Source organism: Columba livia, chromosome Z (assembly GCF_036013475.1).
Source record: "Columba livia isolate bColLiv1 breed racing homer chromosome Z, bColLiv1.pat.W.v2, whole genome shotgun sequence".
NCBI classification, from domain to species: domain Eukaryota; kingdom Metazoa; phylum Chordata; class Aves; order Columbiformes; family Columbidae; genus Columba; species Columba livia.
This window is the reverse complement of record NC_088642.1, coordinates 7,650,017-7,668,389: the sequence shown is the minus strand read 5'-3', so window position 1 is coordinate 7,668,389 and position 18,373 is coordinate 7,650,017. Positions and strand designations below refer to the sequence as shown.

At 41.2% G+C, this 18,373-nt stretch overlaps 1 protein-coding gene across 15 annotated transcripts in view; it reads right to left on the bottom strand.

Moving 5' to 3' along the window:
* Nucleotides 1–17,483, bottom strand: part of CELF4 (CUGBP Elav-like family member 4) — a 713,325-nt gene extending 695,842 nt beyond the window's left edge. For 3 of the 15 annotated variants that reach the window (XR_010469177.1, XR_010469178.1, XM_065046932.1), the window contains exon 1: nucleotides 16,860–17,479. Coding sequence is in view for 13 of the 15 variants with exons in the window: in XM_065046932.1 (XP_064903004.1) it covers nucleotides 16,860–17,139 (280 nt within the window). In the remaining 2 variants the exon portion in view is untranslated. Of the gene's footprint in view, nucleotides 1–16,859 lie in introns of all 15 variants that reach the window. The other 12 variants (XM_065046935.1, XM_065046941.1, XM_065046942.1 and 9 more) reach the window with 6 other exon arrangements.
* Nucleotides 17,484–18,373: the final 890 nt, after the last annotated feature.

Genomic DNA, 18,373 nt, shown 5'->3' with positions numbered 1-18,373 from the left:
GATCCATGCTGCAAAGTGTGTGAAGTACAAGGTGTTTTTTTCATTATTTCAGTGTTCTGCCACAGCTATGAAGGAGTGTTATTTCTGAGTCACAGAACTCTGCTTTTTACCCCTACGCTTAATTATTTCATCTGAACTGCAGATTTCCATGGATCCAGCAAAGCATTTAAGCACCTGCTCAACTTTAAGAACCTATTGTGTTCTGGGAGGCTTTCCACAGTATGAACTAAGTGCACACTTTGCTGGATGCATGGCTCTATACCATAACTACATTTCATCTGGAAGAGATACAAGCCCTTTCCCAAGGGGTTCACTGCTGTTCAGTACATTGGTCTAAAATTTGTCCGCGAATGTATTTGCCTTTTAGGTTGAAGACTTTGTTGTACCTGATTGAACTCTGGCATAGTATTTGTGATCAGTCTTGGACAACTCAGAAAGGACTAATTCTGGCACTGCAGGACAGGACAGGAGCGTTACAGTTTGTGTATTGGATGTGAGTCTCACCCTAAACCCTTAGGAAGCCAATCTGAAATCTGCCTGCTTAACAGAGAGGCACTGCCGTTGCCTTGCTCTGCCAAATCAGGGTATTTTAAAGAAAAAGCAGCGTGATTCTGTTTAAAATGCACAAGACATATGTACAGAGGATGAAAATTTCGAAGTAAGGCACTAGTCTTAATTTATGGGGAAGTGTTATTTTCATTGTTTTTCCAGAACTGAAAAGGGAGGATGGAAAATGCCTAGGAGCTCAACTCTGAAGAATTTGTGGACCTGAGTGACAGGCTAAACACTACACAGCAAGCTGTGGAAAAGTATCAGCAATCGAAGGCCAAAAATCTGGTCTCTGAGCTTCCCAGTCAAAGACATGCAGTGTACTATCCTTCTGCCCAAGAAAGAGTAGCAAGTATGCATTACAGATTTGGAGTTTAAGCACCTGTATAGGGAGGTATGTCAACTGCTCCACACTCCACTGGCACCGAGCATGTTGCCTGTAACACCATGGAAATGTGTGTAGAAGTTAACAGCAAAGTTCATTCTCTGCGAGAAGATGCGTATGGATTTGTTCACTTTAATTGTTTCCATGATTTAAGCGTTAGGCACCAGGAAATTAATCTGGGCAACAGTCAAGACAATCTGCACAAAGCTGGGTCCAGTGTTGCTAAAATAAACTGGCTGAAATGAAAAAGTGCAGCTGTGACTCTGCCTGATACCAACACACACACACACAAACACACGCATGCACACAAAAACGGCCCCGATTTTTATTCGTATTATTTATGGACACAGATGAAAAGCCAAAGGGGGCACGGTAATGCACACAGATGCTGATTAGCTGGAGATTATATTGATGATGTAATAAAAATTCACTTTGTCTCTTAAGCTGCACCAGGACAATCAAAGAGAGATTAGATAAAAATCAGAGAGAATGAATAATAGAAGGGAGACGTAGCATCGTAAACCGTAACTCCCTGCAAAATGTTCTGCCTCAGAGTGCCCTCAGTCAAAATAAATAAGGGCTGGAGGGTGTAAATACAGCTCAAATGTAAATAGGAAGGAGACAGATGTGGCTTTGCATGTGTATTATTTACCAATAAACAGCTAGATATGTGTATCTACCTGTGTGGGTTTGCAAATACACACACATACACATCTACACGCACTCACTTTTTTAATTCGAACAGATGATGAGAAGGAGAGAGAGGGAGAAAGCATTGTATTTGTAGAGGGACAGATGGACACAGAAAAGCGTGTAGGGTAAACAATTAGAAGCGTACTGGAAATGATCTGAGCGAGAAAGATGTGAACTTGCAGGAAAAAAAATGACTGAGAGTCTACTTAATGGAGATAGAGACACACATACAAACCCCTGCATGCACTTGTATTTACCTAAACATACACCAGGATGGGTCCCTGTCTGAAAAAGGGATATCCCTAGCCACAAAATTCCCAATCAGAGAGAGACAGGAGAAAACTTTCTTCTGTTAGAGTGCTTGCTTGAAAAGGAGCAGAACTGCAGAACTCCTGCACATCCAACATTGGTTTAAGTTTACTGACCATGTTTAATATTTGATTAAACCTTTGGCATAGCTGACTATCCTGATCTGAATAGATGATCCAATGCTCTCTCTGGTAGTAAAGCAGAGCATAAGTAATAGCTGTCCTCTGACTACTGCTGCCTTATGCATACGACTAGGATTTTGCTGCATTTGAAAACCTGCTACCTGCTTCTCGATTTTTTTCAGCTGCTTGGTATTTTCAGTTGTGTCTTATGAAATCAAACAAACAAAAAAAAACCCGATAAAATGCTTTTTCCAGACAAGGAGCAGGCTGCAATTTTTTTGTAGCTGAGGGAAAAAAATCCTTTCTTTCCGAAGTCTTCTCTGTCTTAAGTGTTTTATCTGTTCCCCTCACTCTACTTTTTGCCCGTGGTTTGCATTATTACTTGCTAAATAAATGAGAAAATGCTCATCAGCTTGCTCGGCAGCTTGGGGATGTTTGTGTGGTTGACCACACACACACACACACACACACACACACATACATACAGCAATTTTATAAATAAATCACAGTCACAGGGGTGAGGAGAGGGCATGTGGTGCTCCGTGAGGGAGCAGAGCAGCAAAAGAGAAAGGACATCTCCAGGATCAGAAAATAGGAGCTGTCAGAGTTTCTCTGTGCCTCTTAACGCCTGTGAGATGGCCACTGCTGCTGATCACAGAAGGAGAGAGAAGGGAACACCAACCCGGGCTGCTTTCCCTTGGCCACCTAGGTGAGGAAATGTCTAATCCCTCAACATAGACAAAAAACAGGTCTAAATAATCACCCTACATGCTTTAAACCTCAAATGAGACAAGGCTTGCTGGGAGAGGTAATATCTTTTATTAGGCCAACTGATACAGTTGAAAAAAAATAGACAAGCTTTCAGGCACTCAGGGAAGTCTTGTCATTTTTTCCCGAGCTATGTCAGCTGGACTAATAAAAGATATTACCTCTCCTTACAAATGTTGTCTCATTTATAACCTTAGACCATCATCGCTAAAGCTACAGCACGACTTTTACATTAAGTACACACAAAGCTCTTTGCAAAGCTGGATATCACAAATTCCTCTTTACACATGGCAAACTGAGGAAGAGCAAGGTCTAGGAATGGGATCTGGTGGGACAGAGAAGGTTAGTAATAGGGCTGGACTAGAAATAGGCTCCTAATCCCTGCCTACCTTCCTCTGAATGAAGAATACTCTGATGCAGCATTACATCAAAGGCTTATTTTGCCTTCTTGCTTGAATTTGAGGTTGGAAGAGAAGGGTCCTGGAGCTGAAGGGTAGTTATGTTTCAAAACAGCAGGGAAAAATATTTTTGCAAGAAGGTGAACTGTAGTCCCAGAAGAGACTGCCAGGAATAGTTAAGAATAAGATCACGATTTTGAGAATTCAAAGGAAAATGTATGCAGGATTTTTGTTCAGGTGTGAGAAATCTGCTGCTGATTTAATGAAACAAGAAAAGTTAAAAAAAAAAAAAAAGGTGCAATTGCGTTGGTGAAATTATAGACTTACTGCACTGTTTTATATTTTTAATCTTTGAAAGAGGATGTTAAGCTTTGAACCTCAAAGAAAAAAAAAATTCTTTCTACTCTCTCAGTAGCTTACATACAGAAATACGTATGTTTGTGTATCTGTGTGTGTATACTTCGTGGGTCTTTCTCCTACTACCCATAGCTTTTTTTGTTTTCAAAAATATTTGTTTGGTATGGCTCCCTTTTCCCAAACCGTGTTCAGGGAAGAGCTGAGAATGGAGAGGAGAGATCATTAACATGGTCTGAGAGAATCTGAGCGGCGACTCGCAACATGAACCAGTGAAGTGCTCTCTACAGGGGTGACAGCCAGCAACAGCGCAAGGGCAAAATGTCGGTGCAGAGCCGAAGCGAGGGAAGAGAAGTGTGAACAGTGATGGCGAGTGCCGGGGAAACCAGTCTGTGGTGGCAGAGGTTGCCTATAAGAAACAAACAACTTGCAAGCACATTGTGGGAAACAGGCAGTGATCCTGGAGCGGCACCTGGGAAAGGGACCTGACCCTGAGGACTGGTCTGGGCTTGTGGTCCACACACCCACACTTGCCCTCACAACCAGGGGAGGAAGCTTGGAGGGGAGGAAGGATGAGGAGCTGATCTTAGATGCAAACCCAGCAAACACAGGTGCCAGGAGTGGAGAACTGAGCCTGGGGAGAAAGCTGCTGGCCCGGCAATCAGACCGATGTCTTTTGCCAGGTAACACGGAGCAGGGTCATCCGCCTTGCTGTGGCTCAGCTATTTCTTTTTGGATTAAGAAGCTGCTGCTGGAAGTCCTGTCCCTGGATCAGCGTAGGGCGGAAGACAAGGGAATGCCATACCTATTGTGCAATTCCTTTTATGAATAAACTTGTAAAATCTAATTCTACCAGCACCTCTCTGGCCTTTTTCAATGAGCCGGTCAGTAACAAATGGTCATTTAACAGCACAAAGCAGCCATTATATAGGAGAACAGATTGAGGCTAATACAACACACGTTCTCCTCCAAACAAGAACCCAACATTCATTCTTCCATTTTTTTTTCCCCCATCTGCAAACACAGTCAGTAAAGCTGAGTAAATATATAAATAATTAAACAAACAAATACTTTCTCTGCTGCCCCTGGGCCTTTGAAACTGAGACTTAGTTGGATTTCAGGCAATCAAACAGCATCACGTTCTCACACTCACACTGCATGCACGTTTCCTCTCCACCTTTGACAGAATATCATTGACTTGAGGGCACTGTGATGATTTCAAATAGACTGGGGGTTAGGTAATCAACTCCACACACACATGTACACACATGCACACTCCAGCTCCTCCATTATTTCATAAAAGACACAAGCACAGATGGGATGGAAGCACAAACACCCCCCCACACGCACACATACATTACTACTGATGAACTGACTAAAACTGCGACTGAAATAATAAAACAAAAAAAAATAAGGAGCGTGCTTCATTTGCTTGTCAGATCTTTGCCGTAGAAAAAAGCCCTTTCTAAATTAATTTTGCTGTGGCTAGATACTTGAGGTCACTGGAATCTTGTTTATTCCTCACAATATGCTACTTCTTGGGTAGCAGCAGCAAAAACTCCCTTCTGGACTACCTTGCTCTGCCAAAGTCAGGAACGTTCAAGTCCCTGCTTAAGGATTCACATGGCGTCTGCCTGTTGTTTGTGAGGCTGGGTCAGAGTCTAACTATTGACTTCAGAGAGTGTTGGGTCGGTCCTCAGCAAATGGATGACGACTGCCGATTCCATCTGTCCGTACCGAGGGCAAGAGTATGCTTGTCTAGAGGGAACTTGCTGATTTTACTGAGCCAGGGAAGGCAGATACCTTCAGCTTGGTCCAAACCGTATTGCAAACAATAGGTTTGGATCAGACCCTTAGAAAAGAAAGGCGGGATGCAACCCTTTATCAAATTCTTGAGCTTTGCAGCTCCCTCAGTTGCCATAACAATGAAGAGTATATATATGAATCACTAAAAGAAGAAAAAAAAAAAAAAGATCCTGAATCAGTGAATGATGATATTCCTGTAGACAGAGAAATTACAATAACTGTATCCTACTCACACAAACAAAACTGGTAAAATTGCCATTGACCCTTTCTTGGCAAAGCAGGGACAAATACGTATTTACAAGTTAAGTGAGCAAAGTTAATTTTCCACCTCCCCACCACATGTTTTTTGAAAGCATGTTTTCCTGATCTGCACTGAAAGGGGCTCTGATGTAACACATTTGTCGTCAGGGATGCACCAAAACCTACACTGAAAAAAAACGTAAATGTCAAATTTTTACCATTAACTTCTCCCTCCGAATATAATTAAAATAAAATAAATCTGACCAGCCTAATATTGCAGATGGAGAAACAAAAGATCAATAGCTCACTGGAGCCAATGGGAATCTTTCCATTGACTCAACAGGTTTCAGATCAGGCCTGAAGGCACCGAGCTTAAGTGACTCCATCAGAGAGTGTTGGTAAGTAATTATCCAGGCAGTGATTAGAACCCAGGCATCCTCACTGACGCCCTCACCCACCAGATAATGCCCTTTGAATGAAGCTGCAGGCACAAGCAGCAATTTAAAAGGGGCATCTCTGAAGTGTATTAGCCACTAGTAAACAATCCTGAAGGAAGGCAATGCTTGCTTATCCTATTTATTTATTTGCTTATTTAATTTGGTGTTAACTTTTATTAACACAATAGTGGAATGTAAAACCTAACTCCACTTTATCACCCTTATCTTCTGCAAGATCTTTATGTGCATTTCCTTCCAGTGTGTCTATGGTTGGTTTGCCTTGCTTTGTTTTGTGTTTTTTTCTTCCTTTCCCTTCTCTGTCAATGACTAAACTTGGAGTCAAATAATTTGCAAGATACTCTTTTTTTTTTTGGTATCAAAATTGGCTAGAACCAGACTCTTGAAAATAAATATGCAGCAATATTACGCTTTTAAAGACTTTGCCAAAGGATTTTTGTTGGTTGTCTTGCCCATTTCTCACTTCCACTCCTACTTTTCTCATTTATTGCCAGTATCTTGAATGAGATTTCTTTTTCTTAAAAGAAAAACAACAACAACAAAAAAAATCCATAATCCAAAAAAAAAAAAAAAAAGATAGGAAGAATGAAAACAAAGCAAAAATATGACCAGACTCCCTTCGAATGCATGAAACAGAACAAAACCCACAGAACAGCATAACTGAATAACAATAGATCTTTATAAAAGAGGGTGAAAAATTGCATCCTCATCCATGTATTATTGAAGATGGAATACGATCAAATAAATCGCTTTTAAAAGCAATTAAATGTGCACAAAAGAAAAACATTTGCCCCGTAAACTGAGAGAATGCGTAATGAAATGCAAACCATCTTGAAACTAACATACGGAAACTGGAAGGAGACACTTCAAGCTGAATGGTATAGTGGAAGGAGTGAACCAGTGTACCTAGATAAGGAAGCTTAAGAGGGAGTAGTTAGGAAATCCAGAAGCAAGCAGGTCTGTGCATCTGGATTTAGACGAGTAACAACCTTAAGGCGGTCACACTGCTGCATATTATCGTCGTTCTTGCCTCAAGGAGCGGTATCTTGCAGAACTGCCCGTAACTTAGGGCCCAATCCAAACACTGCTGCAGGCAAGGCAAAGCTTTCCTGAAGACTTCAGCAGGCTTTGGAGCGGGTCTGTCGCTGCTCTGCAAAGTCTCTTCCCGTCAATTATAGCTTATGCATATCATAGAATATACGTTACTTCCACACTCTCCCCCCATACACGCAACATTTCTTAAATGCTGCTACAGGTGTGGAAAATACTAAAACAAATCAAGCACTTCCATTGCATTACTGCATTGAAAAAGGGCTTTCAGGGATTAATTGTGTTCTGACAGGGGATGAACTGGTTGACTAAAACGGTCCTGGCTGCTCCGAATTTCTCTGACCCCTGGCTTCTCGGCGGCTGCAAAGCAAATATCTGATCCTAGAGAAAGAAGTATCCCGTTTCAGTCTGAATCAGGTGAAATAATGGGCAATAAGCAGAGCCCTGCCTGTAGGAGTAGAGAAACAGAGTTTTCTCGGGGTTAGCATTCAAAAAGGTGGAAGCCAGTTCAATCTACTCAGCAGAGGTACCTCCCTCCCTTCCTCCCCCCGGCTCATGCACCATTTCAAAGAAGTGCATCTTTACCTTATTTTATTATTAGAATCAATCAATATTATTAATATTACATGTGGGCAATTCTGTAAATTCTTCATAGTTCTCCTCCCTGCCTGTTAACAGCAGGTACATTATACAGTCTCTGGTTAGATTGGTCAACCAGGCTATTGATAGTCTTAATAAGCAGTATCTATATTGTGACCTTTGCTCACAGAACTGAATCTCTCCTATAGGGTTGTCAGATTCTTTAAAGAAGTATTGATAAGCTTATTACTGTATCGCTCCATATAATTTTAGGTGTGATTTTCACTCACCCTGAAGCGTCTAGTAACCTAATACTATTTTTTTTTTTCCTCCTAAAGCATTGGCCCTTTTACAATTGATCAAATAGTGAATTAGAGCATTATAGAGAGGAAACATAATCAGGGGATTTCTACAAGCACACTGTGATATATCTTTTGATCTTCTGACAACCTTCATCCCCCTGGATCCTAGGAAGGAAGCACTGTTTTATAGGGATATTATTAGGCTGATGCTGCTTTATACATCTACCTGCAAGAAGCTACTGAATCCAACAAAGATATTTGTGTGCGTTTGCAGTGAGTGATGCATATTAAGTGATGCGAATCTAGCCTTAGGGACTGAAAAGGAGAGGAACTATGTGCAAATGTAAGTCTGCCCTTTCGATACATGTGTGCATGTGCAGTCTCTGTGTGTTATATACACAAGTATTTGAATTAGAAACATACCAAATATGCAGTCAGACCCCATCACACCCACTCTGTCTGCAAAGCTCCATTTTTATTCTGTTTGAAGAATCTTCATGTCCACAGCTATCTGCCCTAGTGCACTGGGAAGTCAGCTGGGTTGCCTTTAAGATATTTTGGAGACTCAGACACAATGTACAAATAAAGCAGAGATGGATTAATTAAGTGTGACTATATCATTAAATTAGTATAATGAACAAACCACTATGTATCATATTAAACTCTGCATATAATTTCAGGAATAGCCTGTTAAGTCACCTGACACCTTCATGCAAAGAGTATGATCCCCGTACTGTCTTTCAGAAAGTAATTATTTAGAGACTTATATCAGCCTGTCTGTACTGAATGCATGTTTTCATTAATATGCATATATAATAAATGGTTGTGTATGTGTGTGATATACAAATGTGTCAGTCACACTTCTATCTCTCTGCATATGCACTTTTCATGTAAAAGTTCATTCTCAGTTGCACCTTTCATGTAAACTATGTCTTTTAATGATTTCCAGATTTAAATAAGGGCATTAAAGATCTCAATTACGAACAGGGAAAAGAATATCCTGCATTACAAACTGTGTCTGCACTGCACCTTGGTCTGTCAAACTGTAAGCAACTTTCTGGTGCCAAAATACTTTGAGAGACTGAACAGCGAAGTCATGTCTTACCATTTAACCGGCAACAATATATCCCAGGGGGCATCAGCATAGCCAACAAAGCTGCCTATGAAGTAGTTAATGTTAAACAATGATTGTCCATGTTCAACAAAGGAGGGAGAAATAAACAGATAAGGTGAGGTAGATCGAAATCTGCATGCCTCATTGGCTGAGCTGTCGGATATTTCTAATGCATCTGAAGGCTTTGTTACTAAGAACCTGTTAAGTATCTTTAAACCTTTGATCTGTAGCCAGTCTTAACAAAGGTGACAATTAATTAAAGGAGAGTGCATTGCAATAAAGTTACATCGTGGTCAGTTTATGTATACTGTCCTAAGTTGGTTCACAGATGTCACTGTCAATTAAAGTCTTATTGGAGTCCAGTTCATTATCAATTTTTCCCCCTTACCTTGATCAATATTTTTGGCTGCTTCTGCTTGACAAACTTAACACAATGTCTATATCTATATGTCTTGCCATTCATTTACATGTAATAGATGGCCGTGTATGATTTATTTTTAGATACTACGTATGGTCAGGTACTTTATTTGAGAGGTTTAGAGCTCTCATCCATTTTTATTTTAAGAAGTGACAATAATAAGCCCTCTCTTCCTTCGAGGGGATGTCAGTTGGATATAATGAATGCACATTAAAAGCTGCATTCACCTGTGTGTGCATTCACTCTGTGTCTCATGGTGACAAAAGCAAATAAATGCAATATCTGTGGTGACATCTTGACTCCAAGATGCTGCACCAAGTGCTGCAGCACAAAAAGTGATTAAATAGGTTGCGCGGTCCCCAGAATGTGACGATGCATCTCGAGGAGTTACAGAGAGACAGAGGCCCCTATAATATATACCCCAGTTCAGCCAGTGAAGCAGTGATGGAAGGAAGCCATAACTTAAACTTGCCATAGTTATTATTTTTCCCTTTTTCCTCTGCAGATTTGAATACATAAGGGTCAGTCCACCATGACAAACCTCAGCAACAGTCGTACGGGCATCAGCGGAGCAGTTAAATGAGTGAGAAACGCGGCAGAAGTCAACTTTTCTCAGTTCCTCAGCTTTGTTTTAATTTTAATTTAACTTACAGAAGGAAAGCTAAGTTAAGGGACAAGTCAGCAAGACTAGAAGCTAGTAGCATTAACTGTAAGTGTTGTGATTTGCTATGTAAATTCACAATCCAGAATTTTAAAGGGAATGTGAAATGCTGGATAAGTGCAAGCTTACACCAGCATTTCCAAACATGAAGCCACCGAAGTGATGGCAAAAATCTCGCTGACTTCTGCCTAGCAGCAAACAGGCAACCAGCCTCTGCTCCCTAAGTAAAGATGATGCTGGGATTAATGAAACACCAACCTGTTTGTTAAGACTGGGACCAAATTTAGCTCGCTTAACACCTCACCTGTTTAGTACAAAGTGTTACAGGGCAGAAACCAGACAGTGCTTGGTGGACAGGTCATGGCGAGCCCTGCAGGAATCTGCTTTTGTGGGATTTTATTGTTAAACTATAGCCAACATCCATGTGAGTCTTTGGGCATCTGATCATTTTTATCTATTTTAAATGCAGGTAACTGGCCCAAAAGCCTAGATTGTCTCCCCCACTTTTGCGCCCTTGGAATCATTACCGCCTGTCGCATAAACCCGCCTCAGTTCACACTTGATTGACGGGAGGGATGGTAACAGCTCCTTTAGTGTCGTTATGGTCTGTCGGGTCAGTGCGGCTGGTATGCATACGCACAGGGTATGCATGATGAAAAACACCCTGACGTCTTGCTGAAAAATGTGGCTGCCTATTTCCAGCTCTTAAGGTTCAGGGAGACCCTTCTTGGTCATCCAGCCTCTTCTGCCCCTTGCTTTTGACCACTGTGCATAAAGACTCCTCTGCCTGCCCTACTTCACAGGTACAATCCACTTTTTGGTTGAGCACAAAACATTTTCTGCAATCTCACTCACTCTTTACCCAGATAAAATTTCCAGATACTCTCTGACAACTTCCTTCAAAAGACTATTCTATCAGCTGCCTGGCTTTTATTATACTATGCAATTTGAATTCTCTACTAAAGAAAAGCCCGTCTGTGACACGGGCCACTGGCCAATGTACAATACAGGACCAGATGAACCACGCTTTTCATCCAAGGTGACAAGGATCCTCAATTTTTCCCCCTATTTCAGTGCTGACATTCCCAATTTCTTCTAGCTGAATACAGGGAAAAATAAAATAAAATGAAAACAATCTATCCCCTGTTTCTGTTGTTATATTTCAGAAATTAGTAAGTTCCTGATTCACCCTTGAATTAAAACCTTGTTTTGGCCAAGCAGATACTATGAAATGCGGTTATTCTCACTATTTTTCTTTTTTTTACGAAAACAATAAGTACTTTTTTTCCTTCCCTAAAATGCCCAAGGACACCACTATATGTAGATACTGAGGGACAAAAGCGATCATAATCTATAAATGTGTAGGAAATATGAGTCTAACCTGGAGATAGGTAAGAGAAGAAACAAAAGCTCTAGAAACACAAACTTTAATTTCTTTTGTCCACATTATGTAACTTTAAAACAAACCTATTCTTGTAAGGATGATTAGTTGATATGTTAGTGGGGCTAGCTGGAGAAAAGCTTTCAGTGCAAAACTTAACAGCCAAGCGAGAGATCCCAGAAAATTGGAGTTTGTATTGGAAATGCTGACACAACCGTAACAACAGCTTCATAACTGGCTGCAGCTGCTTTTAGAAACCAGAATCCATGTCCAGACCCCTTGAAAAAGAGTTAATATATATCCCTCTAATTTATGAAATAATCTGAGCTATCTTTTTGACATTATCAAATACATATGCATGCTCATCTGTACGGGAGATTATAAAGTACAGGAGGTTGTTTTTTTTTCCTTTCTCTTCGATCAAGCTATCCAATTGCATTTTGATTGTTTTAAGGGGTTACTCTTTAGACCTAAGGCATAAAGCCACCTCTGTTTTATTCCAGTTTATTTGAGCATTTAACTCCCTAAAACTTGTTTGTTTTACTACCATACTAAAGGCTGTATGTGTTTCTTTCAGCCGGGCAAGCCTTATGTTTCAATTATGGAGGAGTTCATTCAGCACCTGTATTGCATTGTGCTTCTTTTCAACTAAATTTCCATTTCCCAAAGGCTATATGCATGAATGTGTATATTTTTTTTTTCTGTATATATTCATACACATGAATCTATGCATTTATACTTATATACAAATATATCATCTTGATTGAATGATCATTTTCACTGCACCTTTGAATTTCTGAGACATCCAAAACCTTAACAAACATTCTTAGACTTAAAAAGATTTTAATTTTCCTATCGTCAACCTTTGTAATCAAATGGAACAGAATATAATGAATGGAAGCGACGTTTACCTACCCTCGAGGTGTTTTAAATTTAAAAATTATTTATACTTTTGAGAAGATACAACAATGAAAGAACTAAACTATTCTTTCCATGCTGCATTTTTCTAGCTGCATCAAATGCTTACTGAGTGAGGTTCGGGTCAGGTATGTACACAGTCTAAACCACAGGACTACAATGGTGGATTTCAAGGAGTTTTGGTGGGTTTAGTGTTTTTTTCCCTCCCTACATGAGGGCTTAAAGAATGTTGTAGCTCTTACGTCTATGGAAGACTCTTGCTTTCCCACTGCACGCTATCTCAACTCTTTAAGTGCACTCACCCGCGTGTGTTTCAGTAAATCTCAGTTAAGTGTGGAATACTGATTTCTTCTGACTTCCTAAATAGAATATTATGGAGACCTGTGTGTTTTAAATTAAAACACATTCCAGGCCTTGGGTACAAGCATGCTTCAATAGAAAAGGCTCTTTAAACCTATGGGAACAGTCCTATATTTAGATTACATTAATTCATAAATATTATACTAAATACCACTTAAATTGGCCTTAAATGACTTCAAAGATAATGCATTATAATATGGCTGTCCTGAGAGCACTAACCTTTATGTCTCCCAGTAACTCAGCCTTTAAGCATACTCCACTGCTAGATAAGAAGGGGGGAAGTTATGAATGAATGGCTTGCTAAATTGTTCAAGTGTGATTAGTTAACTCCGTGCATGTGTGTGTGTATGTGTGAGCGCGTGGGTGGGTCAGCTCAGCCTCGGTAGGTTTCTACCCACGGATCTCAGCACACAGCCTCTTCCCAACCCTAGAGCAAAGTACCATGGCAGGAGTGTGTTCCTGCCCCGTGTGGAGAGAAGCGAGGATGGGGGAGAGATGCTGCAGCTACGCTCATGCCACAAAAACATCTCTCAGGGATCTGGCAAGCCTTTTCCACCTTTCCTCACACATTGATACCCCCCTACCCTTTTTTCTCTTTGCGTGTCTGCAAAAGAATCATGCTCCCCTGACTCTTCCCTGGCATCTGACCTGGTATCATCCAGGGCTGCTGGTGGGAGAACCTGGGACTTCTCTCTCCTTTGGTGATAGTTTTTCTGGGAGGGAAGCATAGTCATGTACTTTACGGTCAGGTTGCTAATTTTCAATTTCTTCCCGCTACAGGGGAGTATCACAATAGATTGTCTTAATAATATTTTCAGGTATATACATCCTGCACTCTCATTTCAACAGATTAACACCTGAAATTATTCTGATTGCTACATTTTTTACTTTAAGATAATGCCTCTCTCTTCCCTCCTCCCAACACAAAACTGCCTTCTCCCTCTCCACACCCAAGGTTTGCTCTCTGTACACTTAAATAAACTACAGCCCACTATTAACCCTTCAGGGTATACTACTGTCACAGCCTCATCCCCTGGATTAGGAATGAAATCAACTGAGAGTGATGGATCAATTAATGTATAAGCATTATGCATCACTTATGGAAAACATCTTGGGGCTTCATATTGCCATCCTAACACAGAGAGCCAAGTTGGACTATCTTTGTGCAATTCTTCATCTATGCCTGCAAAGCTGAGCCAAAATAAGGAGATCTGAGTGAATACTATGCCTCACATGACAGCATATAGAGAAGGGAAAGGGAAAAAAAAAGACTCAAAATGAAATAAAATTAAATAAAATAATAAAAAAGCCAGATGCAATCCTCATTCTTCAGAGCCCCATCATGCTTTTTGACTTAATAGTAATTAATCACTACTGGCAAGAAAGTAATTTTTTTCCAGGTAGCCAGAGGCACATTTTTATCAGGATTAGCTAATAAATCAGCGGCATCGCTAGAAAGGAGTTCAAACTCTTCTCAGATGTACTAAATAAAACCGATCTCTGAAATGCTGGCAACTCGGTGTCTATTGAAGCCTCTCTCAAACCCTAGCCTGCAAAATAACAATAATCATCATAATTTTTCCTTCCAAAGTCCAAAACTTCTAGGAGGTTTAAAATGACTGTTTCTTTCAAGATGAACTCATGCAATTTAGTTTGATGAGGTGACAAGATTTCCCATCTGGCTTTTTTTCTAGGTTGCAGCTTTAGAACAGAAATGAAATGAAGGGAAATGAAGTTAGTATCTTGCTTAATTCAGGAATATGTGTTAAACACATCCAAGCAAGATAAATGATCTCTCTCTCTCTCTGCCTCCCTCCCCTCCTTCTTGAATTTGTCTCTGTGAATACAGGCATGCAGTAAAAGCAAAACTGAACTGAAAGAGGATGGATTCACTTCTACGAAATAGAAATTCAAGTTAGCGTATAGATCAATTAATTACAGGTTTGATAGAACATAACAAAAGAACAAAATCTCATCAACAAATAAAAATAACCTCTCTCCACCACAAAAATCCTTTTGCAAGGTGTTAGCTCAAAGGTTTCTTCTACATTATGTTGAGTGATTCTCTTCAGTGTACCTTTTAACTGCTATAATTTTTATTTTACAGAAACCTTAGATAATTTTTGCAAACACATGTGTGCACACACAAGCTCAGTGGCTACTCTCACTATGCCTCATCTATTAGATGAAATCTCCCAGGACCTTTCTTTCCTTGTGCTTCTTACTATTATTTTTAATATTATTAATAACTATTACAATACAGATGTCATGTTTAAATTATGCCCATCAGACCTTGATGTGGCTTCTAGGAAGCTTGTCTGAAAATAAAGCAAGGTTCGAACGGGCTACGCTGATCATTGTAAATATGAGAAGGGTGTTTGGAGCGACTGACAAGAAAGGAAGGAAGAAATACCCTATAAGTTCGACTGAGTCCCTGGTCCCTGAGCTCTGAACATTTTCTCTAGCCCATGTTGAAACTGCTACTTTGCACTATCAGGGTACTTTTTCATTTGCATTTCCTGAGGGTGGAAAAGAGGAGAGTGAGTGGGAAGGAGGAAGAAATGCCTGCTGAACATGCCATTAAGTTTAAGATTTACAACTCGCCAAGGCATCTGGAAAGATGGGAAGACAGTAATGCCATTACCAGTGGCTCTCCTTGCCAGCAGTTCACCAAGCTGGAGTAGACACTGCTACTGAACCTCTCCTATGACACATGCAACTTCCACTCCCCCTGTGGCCCCCTGCAAAACCCTTTTTTCTTCTTCTGCACTAGATTCAGAGTCACACCCCAATCACTTCTGATCTGATTTTTGCTGTTATTTTTAATAGCTACATATCTAAAGAAATAAACACACACATATATACAGAACCTGAGTTAATAAAGTGGCTTGCTTCACTCCTGGGGCTCGTGTGCTCCTAAGCGGGGCTACCACGCAAATTATATTCAACTTCTTCCCTGTGAGTCCTACTTTCCTATCCGAGGATCTGAGCATCTCTCCCCCACTACACACACCCTCCCCCACCTCCAAAATGTAGCATCGTCTAATCTGAAATGCACCTCTGGAGAGCCTAACCTAAGCAGGGAAAGGAGCAGGCAGAGATGGAGTGAGTGAGGCATCGCATGAGGAGTATGTCTTCACTGCCTTTAAAGAAAATCTAAAAAGTTCCCGGGATGGACTTTGAGCACATTAAAGTAGTGCTTAGAATATGCCTGCTCAGAGACTTCTCCACTCTATAACTAAACTGCAACCCGTCTCTCCTGGATCATCTTCTCCAACACTCACACTCATGCTGTGATTTCGTACAGACAACCCCCCAGCCCCGCTTAAGATAGATAGGCTCTTTTTATTGTTGTTTATATCTCTGTTCCCATGCTGAAGGAAAGGAAAATTAAATACCCCCGGAGCAACTCACTCTCCTCCACCTCTGGCTTTGGGGTAGGCTACAGATAATTATTGTAACAGCAGTAAAAAAAATAAAATATTTTTAAAAATCTTTTTTTTAAAAAAAGAAAAGAAAAAGAAAAGGCGTCGGTGCCAGCTACACAACAGTTGTAAAATAGGGGGTCCTCAGCTCCGCGCAAGCACACGGACACACACACCCCCGGGTGGAAAATGTGCGGCTCCCAAAGATAAATAAAGAAATCCCGGTTTCAGCACCACCAGCGCGCGGACAGCTGCCTGCCAGCCCCGCCGCCCGCCCGGCGCTCGCAAGTGGCTTCGTCGCACCCCCCAAAAAAAGGGGAGGAAAGAAATAAAAATACTAATGAATAAACCAAACGGAGCTGACCCCCTTCCTTCTCTCTCTTCTCTTTACAGGAGATTCTATTATTTCTTTCCCTGCCCTCCCAGCCTGCTGCCTCCACCCCCGGGCCAACTGAAAATGAAATAAAATGAAATGAAATCGAAAGGAAAGAGAGAAAAAGAGACCCAGAGAGGGAGCGGGAGCCTGCCTTCCTCTCTCGATCTCTCCCGGGAAAGTTCAGGAGGTAACTCACCTTTGTGCATGCCAGTGAACCTGTCCTTCAGCACCGTCAGTTCATAGATCTTCCCGAACTCCTCGAAGAGCGGTTTGAGGTCTTTCTCGTCCAGGTTACGGGGGATCTGCCCAATAAAGAGCTTAATGGCATCGTGGTCCTTCATTGGGATGGTGGATGGGTTTCCGGGACTATGGTTTAATCCGTTCATATGCCCGTTGGTGCTGGGGTTGCTGTGATTGCTACTCAGGCTGGTATTGTCTGGTTGTCCGTTTGCTAACGTGGCCATCTTTATATACATAGAGAAAATCTTCTTTCCTTTTTTTCCCCCTCTTCTTTTCTCTCTCCCTCCCTCTCTCTCTCTCTCCCTCTCTCCCTCTCTCTCGCTCTCTCGCTCCCTCTCCCTCTTTCACACACACACACACACTCACACACACACACTCCTCCCTCTCCGTGTCTCTCTCTCTCTCTCTCTCTCTCTGGGTCTGATCTGATTTTTTTTTTTACATTGAAGATCTGTGTCCTTTCCGTTTAAACAGGCTGGATCGGTTCAAATTCCCAGCCAGACTAGGGGGTGGGGTGTGAGTGCGTGGATGTGTGTCTGTGCGGGGAAGGGAGGCTGGGGGTGGGAGATTGCTTGTGCCTCTACTCTGGCTAAACCCCCTCCTCCCATCCAACCACCCCCCTGTCTGTCTGCCTGGGAGAAGCTTAATGGTATCTTCCAACACAGCCCCTGGCTATAAATAGCACTAGGCGCATGGCTCTTTGAGACACAGTCAATTTCTATTGTGCCAAGTGAGCAAAGGGGAACGGTTGCGTTTTTAGGACCAATGATGATGATTTTTTTTTCCTTTTCCTTTGCAAGCCCTCCGATCAATCGCTGTCGTTATAATTTCAGTGATCATCGGGAAATCTGCCTTTTTATTTGAGAGGGGGAAAAAAAAAACAAGGTGTTCTTATTTCTTCCTATTATGATGTCTCTTATTTACTCTTATGATTTCGCAATTGATAATAAAAGCAGTTCAGATACGGACGAATCCTCGGGCTCAGAGGTTGCTTTTGGTGTTGTTGTTGTGGTCGTGATGTTACAAGCTCTCTTTACTATATATGTTCTTGTTGCATCTAAAAAAATGCATGCTCTTTAAGCTCCTTTTTTTTTAACAAAAAATTATGTTGTTGCTGATCACATCAAGCTAGGAAAGGCACAAACTATATTATTGTAGCTCTTTGGAGGGAGACGAAAAATATCGAGATGATTGTTGTTCATGCTGCCGATATTTATTTTACGTACGATCAGTGCGGGCGTTATCTCCTATACAAGCTGTGTGTGCGGGTGTGTGTGTGTATTGGGAAAGGATTGATCAGATAAGATTTTCTTGCCCGACTTCCAAGCCATCAGGATATTCTGTCTCTCTCTGATGGAAACATAAATCGTATTTTGCAGTCATCAGGGATCGGGAGTTGCTTGTCCGAACAATGCTCTCTAGACAAAGTGTACTGTATGGTGGAAATGAAGTCAGCTCTCCTTTCATAGC